Source organism: Plecotus auritus (genome assembly GCF_963455305.1).
Source record: "Plecotus auritus genome assembly, chromosome: 1".
Lineage (NCBI taxonomy): Eukaryota > Metazoa > Chordata > Mammalia > Chiroptera > Vespertilionidae > Plecotus > Plecotus auritus.
The window spans coordinates 41,563,835-41,591,610 of NC_137770.1; the positions used below are offsets into that span (position 1 = coordinate 41,563,835).

General features: G+C 39.8%; 1 protein-coding gene across 13 annotated transcripts in view; it reads right to left on the reverse strand.

Moving 5' to 3' along the window:
* Positions 1-27,776, reverse strand: part of KTN1 (kinectin 1) — a 123,734-nt gene that overhangs the window by 74,091 nt on the left and 21,867 nt on the right. For all 13 annotated transcript variants that reach the window (XM_080640548.1, XM_080640545.1, XM_080640544.1 and 10 more), the window contains exons 3-10: positions 27,184-27,321; positions 25,444-25,611; positions 23,863-23,993; positions 16,431-16,547; positions 14,002-14,142; positions 8,087-8,193; positions 7,240-7,372; positions 1,790-1,877 (exon numbers count right to left, since the gene is read on the reverse strand). In XM_080640548.1, coding sequence (XP_080496674.1) covers positions 1,790-1,877; positions 7,240-7,372; positions 8,087-8,193; positions 14,002-14,142; positions 16,431-16,547; positions 23,863-23,993; positions 25,444-25,611; positions 27,184-27,321 — 1,023 coding nt within the window. The remainder of the gene's footprint in view (positions 1-1,789; positions 1,878-7,239; positions 7,373-8,086; positions 8,194-14,001; positions 14,143-16,430; positions 16,548-23,862; positions 23,994-25,443; positions 25,612-27,183; positions 27,322-27,776) is intronic.

A 27,776-nucleotide genomic window follows, 5' to 3' on the forward strand; every position in this document is an offset into this window, starting at 1 on the left:
TCTTGTTTGTTTTTATATATTTTTATTGATTTCAGAGAGGAAAGTAGAGGGAGACATAGAAACATCATTGATGAGAGAGAATCACAGATCAGCTGCCTCCTGCACAACCTCAAGCTATAAACCAGGCATGCGCCCTGACCAGGAATCAAAAGGTAACCTCCTGGTTCATAGGTCAACACTCAACCACTGAGCCATGCTGGCCAGGAAGTTATATAAGTTTATAGTTACAATTCTTTTAGCAAGATTCATATGTGCTTTGTTGATTAAATATAAAATATTAATTTTAAGAATAAGCTAATGTATCTTAACATAAATATAAACTTTACCTATAAAGAAATAGGGCTTCAATATCTTGCGTATCTATAATAATAAAAGCGTAGAAACAACCATCCCGATGACCTTCCAGATGAAGCCAGGGCTATGAGGGCCGAGCCCCTTGCACGAATTTCATGCATCGGGCCTCTAGTATTTATATATTGAACCAAAGGGAAATACTTGGGGAGGAAAAAAAACACAAGAAACCAAAGGTCTAAAGACCCAAATTATAAAATTATATTTTATTAGCTTACTGCCTCTTTCATAGAAGAAAATGAGTAGTGGAGACATAAGTAACATACAAGCTTCATTATCTCCCATATCTACACTAATAAAAGAGAAACATGCAAATTGACCATCACTCCGCTACACCCACCAGCCAATCAGGAGCAAGTGTGCAAATTAACCCAACAAAAATGGCGGCGGCCACGGAGCTGGAGTGAGCAGAAGGCTTGGGATGCCCCCGGTGATGGAGGAAGCCAAGCTTCCCGCCAGGCCTAGCTGGCCCTGGCCTCCACTCAAGGCTACAAAATTTCAATTATAGAAGGTAAATAAATCCCAGATACCTGCTTCCAGCCGGCCCTGGCCTCCGCTCAAGGAGGCACTGAAAAAAAGGAGGGGCTGGGAGCTTGGGTCACCGGGGTGTGTGGCCAGCCTACAAACAGCCATCAGCCCCTCACCCAGGCTGGCCACAACCCCATGGCCCAATCAACATCTCTCGAGGGGTTCCAGATTGGAGAGGGTGCAGGCTGGGCTGAGGGACACCACCCCCACCCCATGCACAAATTTTGTGCACCGGGCCTCTAGTATATTTATAAAATTAAGAATAAGAGGTGAAAGTATTTAAGGAGTAGGGAGTTTTAAGTCAACTATTTGGAATAATAATGCTCTTGTTTTTCTCTTCACAATATAGGAAGTGAGACCCTTAGAAACAAAAAAATCAAATGAAGAGTTGATCAAAGAACCAAAAGGAATAAATAACTACAGAAAGGAAACACACAGCAAGGGTCGTATTACCCTATTATGGACTATAATTTTTTTGCAACTTAATGCTTCAAAGCTTTTAGACTGCTTTTTTTTTTAAATCCCCACCTGAGGGCATGCTAACTGATTTGGGGGGGGGGGGGGGGGCGCGGGGGAAGAGACATACGGACGGACAGACAGACATCAATGTGAGAGAGAATAATCGATCGATTTTCTTCCAATACCAGTCCTAACCAGGTATTGAACCTGCAACCTTTTGGTGTTGGGACTATACTCCAACCAGCTGAGCCCCACTGGCCAGAGTTAGAGTGCTTATCTGTAAAACCCTAGGGAATGTTAAAGTAATAAAGGTGCTTTAAAAGTTTAAAAGCTATTTTTATTGAGCTATAACCAAAATGCCAAATTACATACTGTCTCAACAATATGGAAAGGGGAGAAAATTTTACACAGAATTATATACAAAATTTACATGACTACCTCTTCCCCTTACCTTGCTGTGCTGCCTCATGCTCTGCTGTTCTCTTCCTGATATAACTTTGGACTTCTTCCCGCCTTCTCTCAGCTTCTTGTAATTGAACCTGGAGAATGGATAAATCAGCACAAACACAGGATTGCATTTATTTTTAAGTATCCTCTACCTTTACTGTTGTATCATAAAACTGCTTATTCCAACAATTAGTCTCCTACATTTTAATAAGATAGGCAGATATGTTTAGCCTGATAATATGCATGGATATTATCAGCCACAGCCATTCTACCACCTCCCCCCCACCCGCATCACCACCACCATGTGTATACAGGATTTAGATATTGGAAATTATTTCGAAACAATATTTGTGCTGGTGGATCATTATACCTACTATGTATATATCTGATCCTCCTAGCTATAATCTGTTTTCCATTAATCTTCCGTGAGCTAATAGGCTTTCAAAAGAAAAGATGGTATCTTTATTGCTAAATTTCAGTAGGTACACATAATTTGTAATTTGAGGTATAGCACAACACTTTAATCTTTAGTGTCATTATCTACTTATCCATATCCAGAGAACAAACTTCCATATGTGTAAATGCCAGCAAAAAACACACCAGCAAGACAAATCCTATATAATGAAGAAGTAATATGCAAATAGACTATCACTCCAACACACAAGATGGCTGCCCCCATGTGGTCAAAGATGGCCACCCCCATGTGGACACAAGATGGCCGCCACAAGATGGCCAGCAGGGGAGGGCAGTTGGGGGTGACCAGGCCTGCAGGGGAGGACAGTTAGGGGCAACCAGGCCTGCAGGGGAGGGCAGTTGTGGGTGATCAGGCCGACAGGGGAGGGCAGTTAGCGGTGACCAGGCTGGCAGGGGAGGGCAGTTAGGGGCAATCGGGCCAGCAGGGGAGCAGTTAGGCGTCAATCAGGCTGGCAGGGGAGCAGTTAGGGGGTGATCAGGCTGGCAGGCAGAAGCGGTTAGGGGCAATCAGCCAAAAAGGCAGGCAAGCGGTTGGGAGCCAGCAGTCCTGGATTGTGAGAGGGATGTCCGACTGCCCGTTTAGGTCTGATCCCACCGGGCAGTCGGACATCCCTTGAGGGTTCCCAGATTGGAGAGGATGCAGGCTGGGCTGAGGGACCACCCCACACACCCCCCGCCCCGCGCACAAATTTTGTGCGCCGGGCCTCTAGTATTAAATAAAAGAAAGGACGATTATATCAATCTCCCCAAGGGATCCATGAAAACTAAGAAAACAAAACTTACACTATTTTCTACATTCAATTATTCCCAAGGCCCTTTTAATCCCTACTATTCTGAAACTAATATCAATATATTACTGTATCAAATACCTAGGAAACTACTACATTTAACTTATACAAATTCAACTACACACTCAACAAATCCTCTCCCCAGTAAAAGGAGGAAAAGACAGTTCCACCCATCATTCTGCTCAATGTATATATGCTAAAATGTTCAAGAGAACAAATCTACTCCTCTCTCAGACAGCTTCAGCAAACACATGCATCTCTTCTCAATTTGAACATTTCAACTTACCAAGTGGCTAAAGATAAATTCTGGTGTATAAGGAAACAGTGTATACTTTTTGTGTACTATGGCTCAAGCAAAAGCTATTGGAGCATTACTAGGTCTGGTGCTCAGACAAGGAAAAATAATCTATTCCAATGCTGGAAGAAAAATAAACTTTGTTTGAACTTACTAAGAAATCCAAGTTATGAGTAAGTAATGTTGAAGGTAATTTTAACTACATGACTTTTTACTTACATGGGTAGACCCTAACCTCCACATATAAGATGAAATTCTCTCTACTGGTTACTAATATACAGGTGTACTGGTTAATAATGCAGATTTTTTTCAATAGATGGAGTTATACACATATGTTGATATATATGCGATTTGATATGTATGCTATTTTATTGTATTGACAGCAAGCTTCAAAACTTCATATGTCATATTTTCTGAAGGTGTTAACATCATAGATATTTTTATGCTTAAAAATGTCGAATTTTGTGTCAAAAAAAAAAGAGCATTTGCGGGAAGTTTTAATTCATTACTTTATTTTGAAGAAAAGTGCTGCTGAAAGTTATCGTATACTTCGGGAAGCTTATGGTGAACATGCTCCATCTCAAGATACTTATGAATGCTGGTTTAAATGCTTTAAAAGTGATGATTTTGATGTGAAAGACAAAGAACGTCCAGGTCAACCAAAAAAGTTTTAACAACAATTACAAGCATTATTGGATGACGAAGCATGTCAAACTCAAAAACTACTTGCAGAAAGATTAAAGGGTGCTCAGCAAACAATTTCCGATCGTTTACAAGCAATGGGAAAGATTTAAAGGAAGGAAAGTGGGTGCCACATTAACTGAACGGAAGACAAATGGAAAACCGAAAAGTCATCAGTAAAATGTTGCTTCAACGGCCCAAAAGAAAGTCTTTTATGCATCGAATTGTGACTGGCAATCAAAAGTGGGTTTATTTTGAGAATCCGAAATGCACAAAATCATGGGTTGATCCAGATTAACCATCAACATCGACTGCAAGGCCAAATCGCTTCGGTAAGAAGACAATGTTCTGCGTTTGGTGGGATCAGGAAGGTATGGTGTATTATGAGCTTCTAAAACCAGGTGAAACCGTTAATACTGATCGCTACCGACAACAAATAATCAATTTGAACCACGCTTTGATCGTAAAACGACCAGAATGTGCCAGAAGACACAGCAGAGTAATTTTGCTTCATGATAACACACACTTCAAATGATCACACACTTCAAAACCAGTTAAAAACATGTTCAAAGATCTTGCCTGGGAAGTATTAACCCACCCAATGTATTCACCAGACCTTGGTCCTTCAGATTACCACTTGTTCTCATTGATGGCACACGTACTTTCTGAGCAGCATTTCAAAACGAATGAAGAAGTGGAAAATTGGGTCTCTGAATGGTTTGCCTCAACACAAGAAAAGTTCTATTGGGATAGTATCCACAAATTACCTGAAAGATGGGGGAAATGCGTAGCCAGCAATGGACATTACTTTGAATAAAGCACTTTTGATGTTTCTCTTGAAACTAGAGGCCCAGTGCACGAAATTCATGCACTTAATGGGGGGGATCCCCCACCCTGGCCTGCACCCTCTCACAGTCTGGGAGCTCTGGGGGGATGTCCAAATGATGGCTTAGGCCAGGGGTGGGCAAACTTTTTGACTCGAGGGCCACAATGGGTTCTTAAACTGGACCGGAGGGCCGGAACAAAAGCATGGATGGAGTGTTTGTGTGAACTAACATAAATTCAAAGTAAAGGAGCAGAGGGGAGAGCAAGAGAACCCTCCGCTCTTTCGGCTCCACGGGCCGGATAGAACAGCCGAACGGGCCAGATCCGGCCCGCGGGCCGTAGTTTGCCCACGGCTGGCTTAGGCCCACTAAGCCATCAGTCAGACATCCTTAGCATTGCCACAGAGGCTGGAGAGGCTCCCACCACTGCCACTGTGCTCGCCAGCCGTAAGCCCGGCTTCTAGCTGAGCGGCACTCCCCCTGTGGGAGCACACTGACCACCAGGGGGCAGCTCCTGCGTTGAGGGTCTGCCCCCTGGTGGTCAGTGCACATCATAGTGACCGGTCAGTCTACCATTCGGTCATTTGCATATTAGCCTTTTTATTATATAGGATACGCTGTAGACGAGGCCCCCTAGAACCATAAGAAATGCAAAAAATTCACTGTTAACTCATTCTTGAATTGCCCCCATTTAAAATCAAATTGCCCCCCTGTGGGGCGTGTGCTGCACCTTGGGAATCACTGGGCTTGACACTTTTCCTCTCTGAGCTTCATTTCTGAATACATACGCATATACCATGGGAATTGTAATCTCTTCTCCGCCTACCTCACTGGGTTGTCATGAGGAGGTTCTGAGCTAATAAACCTAGAAATGTTTCATCAAGTAAGTGATGTCTAAATGGGAAGGGATTGTTATTTTTAAGCCCACGGGTACCCTCACAGGTAGCAGGTGCTGATTAGGGGAGGAGGACATGATTGTTTCCTGGGACTGCAGCTATTGAAGCTTTGCAGAGGGTTCCGCAGGCCTCGAAGGGGCGGGCTCTGGCCAGCAGTCCTGTAGCGGTGGTCGTCCCTGGAGGCGCTGGCCAGGGGGGCAGTAAAGGGGTGCTAGGGGGTTGGCGAGGCCGAAGGGGGGGTAACTGTAAAACCTCCCCGCTTGGTGCCATTCTTTAAATTATACGTGGCCATTTCGCAGCTGTACCTGCACAGGGTGGGGATCCAATCTCCTGGAGCGGGAGGGGGGCCAAGGAGGTGAAGGGGGAGTGGGACTGGGCCAGGGTGGGGCCAGGTGGGCTAGGAGGGCGGGTTTAGCCACGGCCCCCAGCGAGGTTCAGCCCACTTCCACTGCGGAAACAGTGCCGCTGTCTGGGGGGGATGGGTCTGACCCTGGGAGGCCGCTCGGGCCTGCCTCCACCCGGGTCTGGAGTTGTAGGGAGGAGAGGTGTGCCCAGCCCCAGCGAAGGGGACCCAGCAGCAATGGGCCACGGGTGCCTCCGGGACACTGACGGGTCGTCGCCAGCGTGCTATTGTTGTGGGCACCCCTGGCAGGGGTGGCAAGGTAAGAGATCGGGAGTTGGCGGTGTGGGCTGCGGCTATCCCCGAGGCTGGGTCTTCTCCACATCCAGTCAGCCTCCTCGCCCTCCCAGGGTTGCGAGGGCTGGGGGTAGGGTGTCCGTGCAGGGGGATTGGAAGAGTTCCCCTTGGCCACTTCCTCTTCCTTCTTTGCAGTCCCGGCTCCTGTCATGCGCTCTCCTCAGACCCCTCGGAACTTGGCTCTGGCAGCCCCGCCCCTCCATGGCTCCCTGCTGCCCCTGCCCCACTAGGCTCTCCCCGGCTGCCTGCCTGTCAGGAGGCTGCCAGGGTGCACTGCTGCAGGAAGCGTGGTCCTGGGGCAGGGGGTGGGGGTGTGGGGAGCAACTCCAGTAAAGTTTAGTAAACCCCAGGTCCACGTTGGGATTCGGCTGCGGGGACTCAGGGGAGTATGCCTGGGTGGGACAAAATCACGCCAGACCCAGAGTCCCACCTCACGGCCCCACAACCCCACCCACCCTGCTGAATGGTCATGACGCTATGGTGTCCTGGCTAATTTGCATATTCCTCTATTATTAGTACAGATTATCGTGTTTTCTTTGATTACAAAATCCGCATTATTAACCGGTACACCTGGTACCTATCAATCAGCTCATTTCATTTTTCATATCTTCAGTCTTTAACTTCAAACTTAAGCCTATATTTAATTCTTACATAAGTGCATACAAGTGTATATAGGCAGAGTACTACAGGTCCTATTCAGCCTCAAATTACATATCTCAACCCTTTATATACATTTAGGACACTGAATTGAATGTGTACATTATTTATGAAATAATAAATATGGGTGGAAATATATCACCTTCAGCTGAGTAACTGCTTGCTCAGCATTCTTCTTTTGAACTTCCTCTTGCTGCAATTTTCCTGTTTTCTCAGTCAGCTCATTCACCAATCTAGCATAATCCTGGCGCAGTTTATTTAGTTCAGCAGACTGCCTGAAAACAGTAACTGGATTAGGAACCTCCCATTATTATTGACTAATATAAAGAATAAGCAACATACTGAGTGTAACCTCTGAATCATTCTGATGACAATTATACAAATTCTAAAATCACTATAATATAATCAAGAAAATAAATGACCACACTCATAAGCACAATCAACAGTGTCACCCTCAAACTGATATTCTGAAAACTGTATTAAAATCTAACAGGATTTAGTCTGTGTAAGGATGCTACTAGTCTTCTCTAATGCACTGTTTCTCAAAGTATCAGAGCCAACTACATAACTATTAGTGGAATGTGTCTTAATATGTACACTCCTGGGCTCCATCTTAGAGCACCGAATTATAATCTTTTAGGGATCGGACTCAAGAATATGCTTTTTTAACTAACATGCCAAGATGCTCTTCAGAATAATGAAATTTGATAACTACTGTTAAGGGGGATAGATGGTTTAAAACTTCAGTCTCATAAATTTGTATACTATTCCATTGGAAGTACAGTACTTATCATGTAGTTTAGCGAAAGAGGTTCTTCACAGAGCAAGAGAATTGTTTTTTTTAAATTAACTGATTTTATAAACAAATATAAAAAACAAAAGTCTAACCAATCACTATCAAACACCATTTTGATGATTCAAGAAAATACTCTGCCAATCAAAGAAAATACTCTGCCATTCAATTAAAAATAAAGCATTTGGAAACATACTTGTTTTCTAGTTGGTTTGTAGTGTTGCTGACAGCATCTCTCAATATGCCATTTTCCTGCTTCAAGTGAGCTATCTCTGCTTCCATCTGCTCACGAACTTGCTGGAACTAAAATTATTTTACAAACATAAGATGTAGAAAACAATGACTACCAAAGCTAACTTTTTTTTTTAATCCTCACCTGAGGATATTTTTCCATTGATTTTTAGAGAGAATGGAAGAGACAGGGAAAGAAGAAACATTGATGTGAGAGAAACACATGAATTGGTTGCCTCCTGCATGAGCCCTGACCAGGGCCCGGACCAGAGAGGAGCCTGCAACTAAGATACATGTCCTTGACCAGAATCGAACACAAGATCCTTTGATTCACAGGCCGACACTCTATCCACTGACCCAAACTGGCTAGGGCTGCCAGAGCTAACTTTTAAAAGACACTTTATTGTGAAGAGAACGTAAAAAGCATCAAGTATAAACTTTGCACCATCCTTAAATATAAAGAAACGAGAGGCCTGATGCATGAAATTCATGCAAGGGGTTCGGACCTCACAGCCCCTGCTGCCTTGGCCGGCCCTCACAGCCCCCGACAGCCTCAGCTGGCCCTCACAGTCCCTCGCAGCCTCGGCCGGCCCTTGCAGCCCTGGCTTCGTCTGGAAGGTTGTCTGGAGGGTTGTCCAGATGGTCATTCTGCTGTTTGGTGTAATTAGCATATTAGCTCTTTATTATATAGGATTTAAAAGATGAATTACATTTTGATAGTGATGAATGCAAAGCAAATACCAGCTGCCACAGAAATCCAAGAATGCAAGGAGCTCCTGCCAGTTTTGCTCAGTGGATAGTGCGTCGGCCTACAGACTGAAGGGTCCTGGGTTTGAGTCTGATCATGATCACATGTCCGGGTTGTGGGCTCAATCCCCAGTAGGGGGTGTGCAGGAGGCAGCTAATCACTGATTCTCTCTCATCATTGATGTTTCTATCTCTCACTCTCACTTCCTCTCTGAAATCAATAAAAATATATTTTTAAAAAAGAATTCAAGTAGCTCTAGCCAATTTGGTTCAGTGGATAGAGCGCTGGCCTGTGGACTGAAGGATCCCGGGTTTAATTCTGGTCAAGGGCACATGCCTGGGTTGCAGGCTCAGTCTCCAGTGGGGGGCATGTAGGAAGCAGCCAATCAGTGATGCTCTCTCATCATTGATGTTTCTATCTTGCTCTCTCCCTCTACCTTCCTCTCTGAAATCAATTAAAAAAATTTTTTAAAAAATGCAAGTAGATGCTAGCTGCTATCATATTTGAAATGCAAAATACACAGAGATGCTGTTTCAGAACTAAAAATGATTTAGAATCTTTTTCCTACCCCACACTCATACAGAATTAAGCCTGTCTTAATCCTATGTCAATTTTATGTACACAATATTTTTTAAAGATTTTATTAATCAAGTTTTAAAGTTGAAAATACGTTTAATACATTTATACTAAATTGCAAATTGAGCCATAACCAAATATATGGCAAATTCATTACACAAAACTCTATTTGCTAAAATATTCTGGCCTCTAATTTTTTATTTCAGAATTATAGAATCAAAAGATAAAGAACACTGACTCTTATATCTCCATAAGGGCATATCTTACTTTAATATGTAAAATAATCTTAATAATTTTAAATCTATTTAATTAAGAGAGATTAAAATGTGTGTTTCTATTTTTCTGAGAATTTATTATATGGAATCTATATATCATGGCCTCTATAAGCAATCAAATAAAAAAAAAAAAGATGAATCACTTCAACACCTTTCATCCTCAATAAAAGATGATGGATGCTATAAGTACCTAGCTAATTTTTAAATCAACATTAAGTAGCAATTAAGAAGAAGAAAATATCACCTGAGGCAGGAAAAATCAGTTCTTCCATAACCTGACTTACAGGAAAGAATATTTTAAATGACTCGAGGATGGGAAGACGGAGGATTGGACCAAATGAAAGAATAAAAACAGCAGTGGATGGGGTAATAACCTGACAACAGTCATTCACTTCTTTTGTACTATTCCACTATTAGTGTAATTCCATAAAAAACATTTGGACTTTGATAGCAGTGAAGAATAAGTTTAAAATGTGCAATAGAGCCCTAGCTGGCTTAGCTCAGTGGATAGAGCGTCAGCCTGCAAACTGAAAGGTCCCAGGTTCGATTCCAGTCAAGGGCACATGCCCGGGTTGTGGGCTCGATCCCCAATGGGGGACTTGCAGGAGGCAGCTGATCCATGATTCTCTCTCATCATGGATGTTTCTATCTCTCTCTCCCTCTTCCTTCCTCTCTGAAATCAAGAAAAATATATTTTTTAAAATTTGCAGATTAGCAATGTGATCAAAATAGTGTTTTATAAACATAAATCTAGTACTAATCATGTTAGCACATAAATGAGAAATCTATTAAGAAGGTGCCACAAATATGTTAGAATTGTTACTGTAGGTAGCTAGTTTATATTAATAAAGGAAGAGAGAAGAGGGAATCAGACATTGAGAAGCCTAATGTAAGAGGGAGCTAAATTAAGCAATGAGCCTGCTTAACTAGGAAGTTGCAGCATTCATAGACTCCCCATAGGATCAGAGTATTGCCCCACCAACAGGATTAACACCCCTCCTTGCCCCATATAAGGGAGGAAGGACTGGTTTCCAATCTCCCCTGGGTATAACTGGCCCACTCTCCCAAACTAAAGGGGGAAGGAATAAAACAACAAAGAAGAAATTCCTCTATTGGGCACATGCCCAGTTGAAGCCAAGATGGTACAAAGGAAGGTCTTTCCACTTTCAGGCATGCACAGGAGCCAAGATGAAGACCATAAAGGAGAGGAGCTACCTTACCTGGGAAAAGGATTTGATTGGATAAGAGGCACAGAAACAGGCAAGAACTAAAAAATGGATCAGTTAGGGGGAGGATCCAGCACCAACAGGGGTTGGTTTGAAAGAGCACCTGGTCCTTCCCAAATCAGAGATAAGACAATCCGAGCTTAAAGGCAATCTCTCTCTTTCTCTCTCAATCTCTCTCAATCCCTATCTCCATATCTCTCTCTCTCTCTCTCTCTCTCTCTCTCTCTCTCTGCCCGTAACATGCATTCATTCATGTGCTCATGCATTCTCTCTCCACAGCAGCCATGGGGGCATAGCAGCCGCCTGCAGGAGGCCAGCCAGCCATGGGTACTCTAAGTGCAGGCACCAAGCACTAGCCTGGGTAAAGCAACACAGCGCCAAATGGAGTGCAGACAGGAACAGAGACTATGCTAGCTAGACAGGGACAGAAGTTGAACTGGACTAAGCTTTGACATGGACTAAACAAATGGCACAGAATTTCTGGACATTAGCTATTTTCCTGGGTTTGATGAAGACAAGGCTGAACTTTTTTCACAGGTGGACAGATGGTGATGAGACATCAGGAACCTGGGGGTAGCCTTCTATTTCTATCCCAATAAACCTTACCACTGCATCTTATCCTCCCATGCGTGGGTCTCCCAAAATGCTTTTCTTGCAACTTTGTGAAAGGACCCCATTTCCACCGGCAACAGTATGAAATACTAAACTAAGGTAATGTCTAAGAATAACAAGAAATGCAAGAATAACAAGAAATACAGTATCTATTAAGGTTTTAAGAATAAACTATAGATTGAGCAAGGGAGAAAAGTCAAAGGACTTAAGAGTAATAATAATAATGCCTCAAAATGTTGGAAAACAAAAACAACCTGATCAAAAGAGTATAATTTTAGACAGGTGATGATAAGAGCTTCCAAACTGAAGCATCAGCCAGCAATGAAAATAATTTCAAAAAATTACTAGTTCAGAAAGTCCAATATAATAATAAGCCCACTTGGCAAGTAGACACAAACCATGTTCTCCAAAACCCTCTTTATTAGCAATAAAGATGATATTTAAATCTCAAAACAAAAAGACCAAAAAAAAAAAAAAAATCGCTGAATTAGACCTAATTAGAATCATGAAAATGGATGATACAGAGAAAAGATATATACAGTAAGAACTGAACTTTCTTAAATGCTAGAAGACAGGTGAAAGTAATAACAAGAGAGAGAACCAGCCGAAACCGGTTTGGCTCAGTGGATAGAGCATCGGCCTGCGGACTGAAGGGTCCCGGGTTCGATCCCGGTCAAGGGCATGTACCTTGGTTGCGGGCATGTCCCCAGTGGGGGGTGTGCAGGAGGCAGCTGATCGATGTTTCTCTCTCATCGATGTTTCTAGCTCTCTATCCCTCTCCCTTCCTCTCTGTAAAATATCAATAAAAAAAATATATTTTTTGAAAAAAAAAAAAAAGAGAGAGAGAACCAAAACTGTAGGAGTTATCCTTCATTATCATTTCTCTCTTCCTCTCTCCTCCACTCTATCACTAAGCTCTATCTACTCTTTTAAATCACTCAAACTCATCTTTCCATTGTCAACATCTGATTTCAGGACTTTGTTCTCTTGGTTTCCTGCCAAAGCTTTCCAAAAGATCTATCCTTTGTTCCGTTCTCCACAATACTGCCAGAGTAGTAATTTAAAATACTAATATTATAACACTGATGTCATTTTAATGACCTGATTGTTATTTAACATAAAAGGGATGAAAGGGGAAATCGAATAGTATAGGCATGACATTTGTTCAGCTTTGCCAAAAAGCTGCATTTAATACTCCAAGTTTGTTCCCAGCTCATTGATTGGGGAAGGAACTAGAGAAAGGTAGTTTAGACACACTCCCAGTAAGGTCTGAGTGAAGTGGAAAAATACTTGCCTGTCAATCACACCTGAAAACAACTCGTGGCCAAGATGAGCATGGCTACTGAAAGCTCGGGAAATCTAAATATATAAACTTCTAAACAAAGGAAGCTCAGCCCTTCCTCTCTCTCTCACACACATGCCAGCACTCTGGGGACTCCAGCTGCAGGAGGCTATGCTGTATGCACATGGCACAAGGCCATGTTGGATTCCACACATGGACTGATGTATTGTAATCTGGTCTGAATGCTGAACCACAACTGGCTGCAACACTGAACAGAAACTTTGGACACTGGCCTTGTTTCTGATTCTGCTGAACTCCCAGCTGCTCCTCTTCCAGGACTGGCATGAGGGAAATAGGATATTAGAACTAGAGAAATATAACTCTACCCCAATAAAACCTTCTTCCACATTTCATCCTCCCATGGAGACTTCTGAAAACGCTTCTTTCAGTGGCACTCCCAGAGCCTCACTCCCACTTGTGTCTGGGAAGTCTGGCCCTTTAATTCCTCCAGCATCAACACTTGTGGTTTGCTAAATTTCACTGGCTCCCCAATCTTCAGTTATACAAGGTCTTTTAAGACAGGACCTCTATTTACTTCTCTAGATCTTCTCTTCTACATTCCAGCCCTGACTCACAAATAACGTAAGTTTTATTTCTTACAAACTGTTATCTCCAAACATTCTGTATTGGAAACACTGGAGTACACTAATTAAAAAGCTCAAATAGCCCCAATATAGACCTAATGAATCATCATCTCCAGAGATATGACTAAGGAATCACACCAAGTAAAAACCTCTTATACGCAGTGCCCACTCCTTCATCCTCTTACTAAGTAGCTGACCAGGCCTAAATGTTTCAAAAGATTCAACAGTCTGAATATCATTTCTAACAAGTCTTCCCTATCATTCCTTCTCTTCCACACCTCCCATCTCCATTGTTCCAAAGCACCCAATGCTTACACCACTATTATAATGGATTATTTACTTGTCAGCTTCCAGCTCTCTACCTCATCCCGACATACAAAAGTTGTTTACTTAAGGAGGCAGCCAGTTTAAGTAGCCACTGTACCATGACCCAGCATAAAGCCTTACCATATTAGGCACTTAATTAAATTAAATCAATGCAAATACTTCACTTTGTTTTCAAACAATGAATATATACCTTCATCTGCATCTGTTGAGTCTCTTGATAACTGACATGCATTTTGTTTTGAAATACATTATGTTCCTTTTCTAATGTTCCAATACGATCTTTCATCCTTGCTATAACCACATTGCTTCTTTCTTTCTCTGTCATCATTTCCTAGAAGAGTAAACCAGAAAAAATATTATTAAAATGTGTTATTAAAAATATAAGAACATACGACTCTAATAATAAGAAAACATTTTTAACATCAGTAAAAATGATGTCAGTAAAATAATCATGAATTCTGAAATAAGTACTTTAAAAGTAAGGTGAAAGGTTAAAAAAAAAACACACTGTCATCTGTATCTCACCTCTTTACACCAATTCCCTCATAAACACTATTCTGTTAACTCTTATTTCAAATGCACTTTTTGGTCTAAGAGTTAGAGCTGAACCTGAAATAAATCCTACCTTCTAACTTGATAAGAAAGAACATTTTAAAAGCAAAACAGTTCTCCTGGCCGGGTAGCTCAGTTGGTTACAACATCGTCCCGATACCAAAGTTGTGAGTTCAATCTCCAGTCAGGGCACACACAAGGAGAACCAATGAATGCATAAATGCGTGCAACAACAAATCGCTGCTTCTATCTCTCTCCCTCTAAAATCATTCAATACATTAAAAAAAAGAAAAACAGTTAATTCTCTATAATTTGGAGGTACTAGCTCTCTTTTAGGGTACAAAAAAAGGACTGGAAAAAATAGTATAGAAGAAAAAAGAAGCCTCTTTCCTAGGGAAGGAGATTGATATGTTTATAGCAGAATGGAAGTTTGGAATAAGGGAAAAGTAAAAATCAGAAAACAGAGTTGTATTATCTTCCTAAGTCAAATCTTTAAAAGGTGGTTTCATTTTATGTTGCAAATATTATGAACTTCTAGAACAAATATTAATTATCAAAGTAAAAGAAAGTCAAACAATTTGAAAGTTATCTGCAGGTATGATCAGCCCATGCCCCTGCTGTAAGAAACTGACAAAATTTAAGATTTTTATGTAATTTATGGTTGCCCAAAGGAGTTAATTCATTTACATTGGGAAACTGTTATATGATATAGATAAAGCACTTAGGAAAAAGTATTCACATCTGAAGTGTACAGCTCAATGAATAACCAAAACGTAGTTACCTTTTTTAATTTTTTAAATATAGTCAGAAAAATATAGCAACATAAAACTATACTAAAGTTTCTAATCTTAAAATATAGTCAAAAAATATGGTAACATAAAACTAAAGTTTCTAATCTTAAGCAAATGATTATATTTTAGTAACAACTTTGTTTAATCTTAATCTGACCAAGTTTTTCCAATCACATATTTACTTCAAATTCACATAAAGAATTTTATATTCAAATAAAGCCATTCTCATAATGTCATGAAGAAGTTCTGTGAATGATACAGAAATAAACCTCATTTTACTCTACTGTACTTAATTCCTAAAAGGAGAAATAGTATTTCAGAAGAAATGAGACCCCATTTTCTATTGACTTTCAATTATGTTCTCAGTCTACATTATTTTTTTGAGATTTAATTGACAACGAATATTATATTAGTTTCAGGTTTACAACACAATGATTCATTATTTGTATATATTGAAAAGTAATTCTAGTTAATATCAAAACCACACAGTTGGAAATTTTTTTTCTTGTTAAGAACTTTTAAGATCTACTCTCCTAGAATCTTTCAAATATACAATACAGTATTATTAACTGTAGTCACCATGCTGTACCTTACATCTAAAAGTTTGTATCATTTAACATGATTTGTTAAAGGCCTTTCTTTATGTCTCAGAGTAAAATTTCCAGGGCTTGAAGAACTTCAATGATTAAAAATTATAAATTTTTATAATTTAAACAAAATCGCACTGAGTTTTGTGCTTCTATAGAGAATAATTTAAGTGAGATCCAATTGAACAATGTCCAAATGCTTCCATTATTTTGAAATTAGGATATCTATAAGTACTGTTATTTTAAATTCATAATTCAACTATAGGCTATAAATTACACAAAAGAGTAAGACCCCACCACCACCACCAAAACTCTAAATGAAAATGGCTTTTACACAAATAATTAACTCAGGAATTGTGGACAATTTCTAAAATCCTTCACTGATTCTGATTCAAAAACTGTATCCTTTAGCCTTGGCTGGTGTGGCTCAGTTGGTTGGAGCATCATCCTGCACACTGAAAGGTGGGTGGTTCAATTTCCAGTCAGGGCACATACTCAAGTTTCAGATTTGAATCTGGTCAGGCATGTGTGGGAGGCAACAATTGATGTTTCTCACATCAATGTTTCTCTCTCTCTCTCTCTCTCTCTCTCTCTCTCACTTTCCCTTCTTTCTAAAATCAATAAAAAGATAAAACAGCCTTTGCTTTAAAAAAAAAAAGTATATCCTTTAAATGCAAGAATGACTTCACCTGGGTTAACTGCTTACACCGATCTTTCATAGCAGCAGCATCTTCCTTCACAGCAGCAAGTAATTTATCTTTCTCTTGAAGCTGATGTACAAGTACAGTCAATTCTCCTTTACTTGACTATAATTGAGAAATCAATACAGTATTAGTAGTAGTTAACACAAGCTAATGAAAATTATGAAAATGAAATATCCAGATCAAGTGTTCTTAGGCCAATGCAGAGTTCACTAATACATATAAGTAGAATGACAGCCAACTAGCAGTCAGTAAAATATCATTCAGAAAAATTACTGTATCAGTATATATTCTGATGCATATAATAGGATACATATTAATCAAAAAACATATTTTTACGAAGAATTATATAGGTCTTCCAGTTTTTAACCATGAGTCAATATAGCCATCTCCCCCTCCTCCTCCTAAAAGATCAAAAGAATAATATGAAACCAAAATGCACCACAATGAAAGTCATCTGTGATGTCAAAGTCATCTGTAATATCAGGAAAGATTGCCAAAAGCAGTGGAAATCAAACACAGGTGCTCAACAACCCTGTCAGAATATACCCAAAACTACAGAAGTGCCATGGGTGCTTAGTTCTCTGAAGTTAATAGACATGTCCTGAGAAGTAAAACCAACAATCTTGCATTTGACATCAGGAACAAGTACAAAGATAGAAGGTAGAAATTTTCTTAGAAGAAGTTCTCAAGAAGCAGAATTTAAAAAAAAAAAATGAAGAAATCATACAAACTTTACTCAGAGAGAGCAGCTACAGTGAAGCATGGTCAAGGGAGTTTGAACAACTTTCTCTAGTGAAACTCTCTATAATGAAGATTTTATCTGGGAAAAAGGAAAGGCTAAAAGAACTCAATTACACACACAGCCCAACGAGAACACCCCTCAGTGGAACAGGAGTACTGATCAAAAAGAAATAAAACAGGGTCTATACAAGATACAAGAAAAAAAAGAAAGGAAAATAATAAGAAAAAACAAATGGCAAGAAGAAAAATCACCAGAAAAAGATTGTCAAAGAGTAGACAAAAATTGTAATTAAAAAGTATCACCATGATTTTTAAAAATCTAGTATAACAGTCATTTCTGGAAAAATAAGAGCAAAGAATAGAACTCAGAGAAAGAGCTCAGAGAAAAGACCAGACCACAGAATGAGATAAAATATGTGCTGGCAAAACCCAAAGCAGAAGTAAAAGTAACACCATCTCAGAAATATAATCCAAATAGAAGCAACAAACAGAAAAAGAAAGACTGCTAAAAATACAATAAGAGACATAGACTACAAGGTGAAGTAAATAAAAAGAAGCAAATAAACCAAAAGCTTTCTTTTAGAATTAAAATATGAAAGATAAAGACAACAAAAATCCAACATATGCTTAATTGATACCCATTATTTTACTTATTTTTTAGGGACACTGAATCTCATTATTGAAAAGATATGCTTTATCCCAAGTAATATTAATAAAGGAATCAATGCTCAGACATATTATAGTAAAATTATTGCTAAACTTCAAAGAAGCTGAATCCCTGGATGTTTGTACAGTAGGGCATATACTGGAAAAGTCCAATAAATAATAAACACTTGGTTGATTGCCCAAAGGATGTTTTTATTGTGAGTGTAGTTCGACAAAAATACATGAAAAGAGTGCAAAATTCAGGCAGGTCTCAGATCTGTATCCAGCAATTTGGATGTAGATAATAGTAAAGCAAATATGAAAATTTCTCAAGGAAAGAAAGTGACATCCAGAAACATTATACCCCACCAAATTATCATTCAAGTAGAAAGACGACAAAGAAGCATTTAACTTGCCAGAATTTGGGAAATATAGTTTCCATGAGCCCTTCTTGAAGAAATTCCAGGAAAAACAACTTCAGCCAACCAAGAGATGAATACAGAAGCTATGGCAAAAGAACTGGTATCAAGCTTTGAACCCATCATTAAACTGTAGAATTAAAACTAAAACAAACATGAAAATTATAGTCACAAAAGAAACAATAAATATTAAAAGTACCTGATAAACAAATGCTATAATTAACAAAAGCTAAGAAAGAAGAGAGAAGGTAGGAAAAAACTTAAGTAAGCAGATATCCTCCTATTATATAACACTAGAGGCCCGGTGCACGAAATTTGTGCACGGGAAGGGGGTCCCCTCAACTCAGCCTGCACCACTCTCTCCAATCTGGGACCCCTCAGGACCCCTGGCTCCTAACCGCTAACCTGCCTGCCAGCCTGATCCCCCTAACTGCTCTCCCCTGCTGGCCTGATCCCCCTAACTGTTCTCCCCTGCTGGCCTGATCCCCCTAACTGCTCTCCCCTGCCTGCCCTGATTGCCTCTAACCTCCTCTGCCTTGGCCCTGCCAACATGGCTTTGTCGGGAAGGACGTCCGGAAGGACGTCCTGAAGGTCGTCCAGAAGATGTTCAGTCTAATTAGCATTATTACCCTTTTATTAGTATAGATGCCACCTTGTCCTAAAAATGCAGGTTGTTCCCAGGTTATCCTATTGTGGAAGGGGAGCCCACAGTAGCATCCTGGGTTCTAACCAGGGCTTATGCGCTTGTGCTTTATCTCAGCAGATTCGATTCCTAGTAGAAGACTCTTGGATGTACCTTGAACATTTCTATCGAATTTGCCAAATCATCCTCCAAAAATGTTGAACCACTTTAAACTCCCACCAGCAACCATGCGTGTGCCCTCCGTCCCACTTTGATGCCAATATCATTGATTTCTCCCTAGAAACTTCCCTCCCGTCAGCCGGGATTGCTTGGTACTTGAGCCAACCTCATTGTTCAGCTGGGGCCTTGATTTCCCGAGATAGAATTATGGAGGAGGAAAAATAGTTTTCCTCTACCTTCCTGAGTTCCTAGTGGAGGCCCTTGTAATGAAAGACAAATCACCAAGAGAAAAACAAAAGTTCATTAACATGTGTACCTCGTGTATATGTGGGAGATCCCAGGGAAAAATTAGTAACTCCTCAAGGTGGCTTAGAACGCAGATTTAAATACCTTCTTACTAAGGAAAGGGGACGGGAGATATAGGTGTCTTAGGGGAGAGTAAATGATATTTAGGAAAGATGAATGGGGGTGGGGGGAAATAGTTTGTAACAAAGTTTGGGTGTGATGCCGACTTCTACTCTCCTGTCCTGTGACAGGAGTCAGTCTTCTCTGCCTGATGACACTTCTCCCATCAAGGGGACCTATGACATTTGAGCTCCTTTTGGGGGGTCCCATTTTAGGCAGATCAGGAGACTTCAGTGAAAGCCTCTGCATGCATTTGCTGCTTTTCAAGCATCTGCAGCTCAAGATCATCAATATAACAACACAGCATATGTTGGGGTGGCATGTTCTCTGACCTTCAGAATAAACCCAACAAAAGCTTGTTTCCTCTCTTAGATGATTTGCCACAGTAGCGTTATTCCCTGGAGACAGTATTCTGACCAGACCTTCCTGGGAGTGGTCATAACATACCCTGTGCTTGTAGAAAGGTGTGGGCCACATCACTAAATAAACCAGGGGCAGTTTTCTCATCTTGTGGAAAGGGAGATAAAGTTATGATAGTTTATCTCCCTTTCCACAGGTTTCTTGGGGGTTTGTGTCTCCGCTGCCCTCCCCCTCCCCCCCAGCAGCCCCAGCACCACGGTGGCAGGCCTTAGGGCTGCTGGGTGCCGGCCTCCCTGCAGGTTTGTGTCAGGATCTGGCCCCCTGCAGCCCCAGCGCCGCCATCATGGGACTTGGGGCTGTGGGGTCCAGCCTCCCTGCAGGTTTGTGTCCCTGATCCGGCCCCCGCAGCCCCAGCGCCGCCATGGCGCAGCTTGGGACTGCGGGGTGCCAGCCTCCCTACGGTCTGTGTCCCCAATACGGACCCCCTCCCCCCAGCCCCAGCACCGCAATAGGGACTCCCTGCAGGTTTGGGGGCTCGGGGTTGCGGGGTGCCGGCCTCCCTGCAGGTCTGTGTCTCAAATACGCGCCCCCATCCAACCCCAGCACCGCCATGGCGGGGCTTGGGGCTGCAGGGTGCCAGACTCCCTGCTGGTTTGTGTCCCCAATCCGGGTTTGTGTCCCGATCCGGCCCCCCACAGCCCCAGTGCCGCCATGACAGGGCTCAGGGCTGCGGGGTGCCGGCCTCCCTGCGGGTCTGTGTCCCCAATCCGGCAGCCCCAGCCCCAGCGCCGCCATGGCGGGGCTTAGAGCTGCTGGGTGCCGTTGTCTGGCTGCTATGGGCGTGGCCATCTTTGCTGGGTAATTTGCATACTCACTCCTATTGGCTGGTAGTGCAAGGGAGTGATAGTTAATTTGCATCTTACTCTTTTATTAAATAGGATGGGGCCAAAACGGTTAATAATTTAAAGTTGAAAAATTACATTATTGAGGCAAGTGTATTTAAAGGCCAATAGTAAAAAATTAACCTATTAACTAAAATAATCAAATACATCTTTAAAAATTTTTTATGGTAATCACATTAACAGTTAACATATTTTGAGCAATTACTATATAGGCTAAGAACTCTAAGCACCTACTACATATTATCTCATTTAATTCTCAAAACCTGATTATCATTCCCATTTCAGAGATGGGAAAACTGAGGCACCGAGGTTAAGTAACCTCTAAGGCCACAAAGTTCAACGTGGCAGAGCCCAGATTTGAATGCAGGAAATGTGACTCCATGGCCCAGGATTTTAACCTACACTCTAAATATATAGTACAAGTGTCTTGTAGATTAAACATAAGTCATGTGCACCCACACACACACCATAATACCTCCTCTCTAATTATGCAATCTCTCTTCCCCAACCCCTAAAGTTTCAATCCTCCCTAAGAACCTATGATTCCACTGCCTCCTGGTATTTCTCCTTCTCCTGCTTTGTAGTGGCTTTCCCTGCCCTTTTAATGTTAATGTTTCTCATTCTTTAACTTTCTTATCACTCTTCACATCTTCTCTGGTCTAATATACATCCACCATATGTATTGGTAAAAGTAGATTAATTGCCTAAATCACTTCCATTGAAATCCTTTTTCAACTCCAGAGAAATAAACATATATTCAATTGTGAAATGATTCTATCCATTTAAATGATCCAAAAGATACCTAAAACAACTTCCTAAAAAAACAATCCTCTACTCTCTCTTCCTCTGCAAGTGTTCACAAATACCATTGTCACCACTATCTACCCAGTTACTCAACAGCAAAACAAGCATTCATTCTAGACTCTTCTTTAGCCACCATATGTAATTAATCAGCAAGTCTTCTAACTCCTCTATCTATATCCCTATGCCTGTGCAAATGCTCCTGCATTTATCTTCCCCCTTTCTCTCAAGTGGTCTTTATAAGATTAGGGATTCATTTACATATGGGACCTTGAAATCTATTAAAAGGTCTGTCTGACCAAGACTCCGTTTCTCTGGCAAAAAAAAAAAAGGAGAAATTAAACTTACCTAGTCTTTCCCAGATACAGTGGACCTACAGGGCACCGAGTCCCTTCTAATGAGAATAGAACCACTCCAGAGAAATCCAGAACAAGATTTTACTCTGAAGCTCAACATTCCAAGGAAAGGGGGGAAACATGTAGTTTCAAAATACTTTATGTCAAAATGCTGCCTTTAGCAGTCCCCAATTCCTCCTTGGCCTGCCTAAAATACCTATCAAGGGGAGTTTTATTTCCCACCTACTCATAGAGTTCAACACTGTCTCAGACAATAAAATGACTACTCTTTTTTTTTACATACTTATCCAATTAAAATGAAGTACATCAAATGACAAATTCATCAATTAAGAATTTCAAGAATGTTCTCTGCAACAAAATAATCAGATTTTGTATCCAAAGTCACACAGAGTTATCACACTTACTCTGATTACCCTCAAACACCTTGTTTACTCTGGGCCACTGCTGATACCACAAGAAGACTATCCAACAAGCATACTACATTGTAAAATGCCATAGATTTATAAGACACATTATCAATAGATACTTACAAGCATGGACAGACTTATAATGCTAAGATAAATGTTATGACAAAAAATCCAGATAGCTATGAGAAACAACAGTGAGAACTATGTGGACTGGGAATTCAAATTATCTTTATATGAGAAAAGGATATTTAAGTGGAGACCTGAAAGAGGCATTAGCCAAGGGGAGAAATTGGGAGGTTAAGGGAGTGGGCTGTTGGGACAGTCCAAATAGAAGGCTTGGTATGCAAGGGTGGGGGACCTTTTTTCTGTCAAGGGCCACTGCATATTTAGAACATCATTCGCAGGCCATACAAAATTATCAACTTAAAATTAGCCTGCTATATTTGATCAAAACACCCTAATGCCTTGGCAGGGCCAGATCAAATTATTTCTGGCTGGACATTCCCCACCCCTGCTCTAGAAGAACCAGAAGAGCCCTAGAATGGGTGAAATGTAGTGAGTGATGGAGAAAATGCCATGAAGTAAGGTTAGAGAGAGAGATTGACGAAGTCCTGCTAAGGAATTTGGGTTATATTCTAAGTGCAAAGAGAAAGGCATCTAAGGCTTTATAAAGGTCACCTTACAGTTGTTTTGAAAAAATAAATTAAGAGGACTAACAGGGAAGGCAGAAACAACACCTAGGAGACTATTGAAGACAATCAGGTGAGAGGTGATAGCCTGGATGGGGTGTGTCGGGAGGGGGGGGGTTAAGAAAATATGGAAGCCACTCAAGGTTTTAAAGCAGATAACTAGTGTTTGTGTTTTGTTTTTTTTTGGGGGGGGGTAGGGGGTGTAATGTGTGTGTGTTTAGAACAATTAAGGCTACATCTAATAAGGACCAGAAATTGTGTCATCTTACATTACACAAGTAACACATAAAAACTTGTCACCTTTACCAGTATGACATAGTACACATAGTGAGCAAGACTCATAAGAAATTATTAACTCCACAGGTTTTTGTTTTTGTGTTATTGTTTTCTTACTTATTTTAGTCATAGCAATAATTCCACTATCCAAATAATTTATTTATTTTACAAGGGTAATATTATACGCATTCACAGGCAACAACAGATTCCCAGGCTCTTTGAATGGTGCTATCTTCAGTCACAAAAATATTCCCTATATGCTATCCAGAAATCACCTGAAATTGCTTTCAATACTTCCAATTAGAAGATAGCAAGGTACAACTTAGCCAAGAGCCAAAAGACGTGAAAGTGAGATAAATCATCTTACTTATAAGCAATTTGCTTTTGTCAAAACATCTAATGACTCAGACACCTGACTAAACTAAGTAAGTATACTGATTAGTATGGGTATATGAAATAACTTCTAAGGGCATTCTAGAACTTCTAAATGTGGCCATAAGCTTTGGTGTATGAAGAATGGAAGTAGATGATAATTTATTGCTCTAGCTAAAGTTTTGCTTGGTGAACTTCTAATCACTGCTTCCACATATGCTCATAACCAAAAATATGCTTACCTTCTTTAAAGCTTCCTGTATCACACCAGACTTCTCCTTTAGCAGGTCTACAACACAAAGGGCCTCATCTTCAGAAAATATCATAGTCTTCAAGGACAGAATAAAATCTTTAAATTTCATTTCAGCATTTTCTAAAAACAAAATAACAGTTGGCATTTAAAAGACACAGTAACTTCAGTAAAGCATCAAGAATTCTTAACCCAGAAAAAAACCAAGACAAAACAGACTTATATTGCAAGTCAAACAAAAATAATCTAGTGAAGAGAGAGCAAGTGTTTAGCATCTTTAATGTAATATGGAATAATGAATTACATTAACTGACAATTTGCTCACACTGTATAATACTTGGTTCATCTACCAAGACTACATTTTAAATTCAAAAATTTAATACTAAGGTATCAATATGCCCTCACTTTAAAAACAAAAAAATCGCCGAAACCGGTTTGGCTCAGTGGATAGAGCGTCGGCCTGCGGACTGAAGGGTCCCGGGTTCGATTCCGGTCAAGGGCATGTACCTTGGTTGCGGGCACATCCCCAGTGGGAGGTGTGCAGGAGGCAGCTGATCGATGTCTCTCTCTCATCGATGTTTCTAGCTCTCTGTCCCTCTCCCTTCCTCTCTGTAAAATATCAATAAATTAAAAAAAAAAAAAAAAGAAAAAAAAAAAACAAATAAAATCACTCAAGTCTCTAGGATGTGATAGCATCTATATAAGATTTGTTCACAAATATTCTCATTTAACCTTAATACTCGTGACATATAAACCAAATTTTACAGGTGAGAAAATAATATCGAGGATATTAAAAGGAAATCTGATTTTTCAAATACATACAAGAAATCTTGACATTTAGAAAAATTCATGTATCGGACATCTGACTCACCCATCTCAATTCCTCAAGTGCTCTCATATTAGGCATCAACTTACTCTTCCTAAAAGCAACTTCCACCCATTAGACCCAAAAAAGCCCAGGGCTTTTAATATTTCAGCTACATTATTAAGTTTAAACAGGCACTGTGTGCATGTGTGGGGCCGAGGGGTATGTGAGAACTCTGTACTTTCCACTCAACTTGACTGTAAACCTAAAACTACTCTAAAAAAATTAGTCTATTAAGAAATTAACCAAAAAATAAAAGATTAACCAAAGAACTTATATGCATATATGTATAACCCATGGAAATAGGAAATAGTGTGATGAAGGCCGGGGGGCAGGGGTAAGGCATGGGAGTGGATGGGGGAGGGTGTCAATGGGGGGAAACAAGGGGACATCTGTAATACTTTCAACAATAAAGTAAAAAAAATAATAAAAATAAAAGGTGGTTGTGAATTAGCATAGAAATCTTGTGTAAGACAATCATAGAAGGGAAAAGATCACCAGACACCAAAACAGCTGTGAGCCCTTGTGCAAATCAAAGCCAGTATCCAAAAACTGAGGTTAGACTAGCAAACTACCAATAAATCCTTTACTACAGTATTCTATTAGTCTTTCGCGATTCATTGCTTCTATGAGAAAATGTACTCAATTCCATCAGAACTCAAAAATGTGTTTTTTCAATACAATAGATTGCCTCATTCTGTATGTTACCTTTGTCAGTTTCCACCCTCAGTTTTTTAGCCCCCATTTTCTGGATTCCTTCTACTTGGTCAGGCTTAATCAGATCAATAACCTCTCTCTTCACCGCAGGACTTGAGTCTGCATTATCCATCAAAGGAATATAAGTAGTTGCATGAATAAGAGGTTCATCTACCAAGACTGCAATTTAGATTCAAAAAAATTATAATTAGTATTTTTTACAGCAGTAATTAAATATCATGTAAGCACATTTTAGTTTAATGATAAATGCAGTTATTTTCAAATCTCTAATACTACCTAAATTTGGCTTTAAATTCCTATTTTAACATTTTAAAAGTCAAAACACAGTGCCAGTTCAATACTATTTCATAGTACAGTAAACATTTAAATCATCTAAAACTTGGCAGCATATCTCTTTCTAATAGTATCTGAAAACTTCTTCTTATACATCCTTTACATTTTAATTGGTTCTCATTTTTCTTGTTTTAAGAATCCATTTACATTTAATTAGTGCTCAAGAAAAACTTAAATTTTTCTTTATGTTGGTTCTTTGTTGAATGTAAGTGATAATTCCTAATTGAGTTCCTTTGACTTGCTAAGTACAAAAATCAGTCATTGTTCCTTCCAGATATCTTCTCACTTCTAATAGGTATGCCTCCAATTTCTGTGGCACTTCTTACTACATTGGTTAAAACTTTCAGAACAACATTAAAAGTGGAGACATAGCCGGTTTGGCTCAGTGGATAGAGCATCGGCCTGGTGACTGAGAAGACCCAGGTTCTATTCTGGTCAAGGGCACATGCCCGGGTTGCAGGCTCGATCCCCAGTAGGGAGCGTGCAGGAGGCAACTGATCAATGATTCTCTCTCCCTCTCCCTTCCTCTCTGAAATCAATAAATGTTTTTTTTTAAGTGGAGAAAGAAAGCCTCCTTACTTTGTACCTAATTTTAATGGGAAGAACTCTATGAGTATGAAGAGTAAAGTGTGGTGTCTGTTGGTCAGAGATACCAACTTCCACATTTATATGGGAATCTATATTCCTACATTTTTGAAAAAACTAGGCATGCATAGTTCTTTTATTTAAAACATAATATTTAATGTTATGAAATATTTTGGCATAATATTTTTCTATACCTGATTGCTTGATATGTGTTGTAATTTTAATGTAAATAATAGAATTTAATTTTTTCCTTTTCCAATTTTACTATTTTGTAGCACTAGTTGATACCACAGCCCAATATTACTTAAAAATCACTGTTTAAACTACATAAATATCACAGTTAAGTTTCTCCTGGATAATTCTGAACATATAAAAATTGCACCACCACGTTTAATTGGATGCTTCCCATATATACATGCAAATAATATTCAGGAAATAGCTTGGAATATAAACTAATGACAGATCAAGCTAATGTTGTCAAGCATAATCCTTAAGTGATATTAAAAAGTATATTTCAGGAATCCTTTTCTTCTATAGAGTTTGTATGCCATTTACACTATTTTCAAAACTTAGTTAAGAATGAGAATATATTTAAACTATAAATACTTCTTTATCACAAACTTATACCCTGCCCATCTGTCAAAGTACTACAAAGCCACAAAGCTAAAGAGAACCCTGGACTTGCATTAGTATCAAAGCTATTATAGTATACATTCAGCTGGAAATTAAAGAGTATGTGAGGTCTCTAGGGTCCTTATCATAGTGTACTGCTATAGAATTAATATTTATAAAATATATATCTACACATTTCACCATTTTCTGTCTTTTGCTTCTTTGATGAAACTTTCTTCTTTCCTGATCCACTTTCTTGTTTAGTCTCTTGGTGGAGGGGTAATGATTCTTGCTTTTTCGAAGGTGCCATAAGAGTTTCCACCTTTTTATCCTGATCATCTTTATTAAAAATAAATGAAAAATCACATTAAAAATAAAGGAAAATAATCAGAAAAGATACAATTATTAATAAATAATTCATAGAATGCTTTACCGCCCAAATTTAAGCTCTGATATATAACTTTCACTAATAACTTGACATTGTAGCTTTCTTACTGTTACACCTGCTCTTTAATTTCATCAAGAATTCCAGCACTTGATCCTTCTTTTATATCCCGTTTTTCAGCCATTCCTAATCTACCATTTCTTCTATGACTACTATAGCTGAGTACCACAACTTAATTTTGGAAAGCAATCTCTTTGATATACTCTGCCTATATCAAATACTGTCCCATGTAATTTGTACTTCCAAGTTTGGCCAAAGATGTCTTTCTAAAACATAAATCTGACCGTGTAAACTAACCTGCCTGAAAGCCTTTAACAATGGCTAAACCAGCCTTGGGCAAACTACAGCC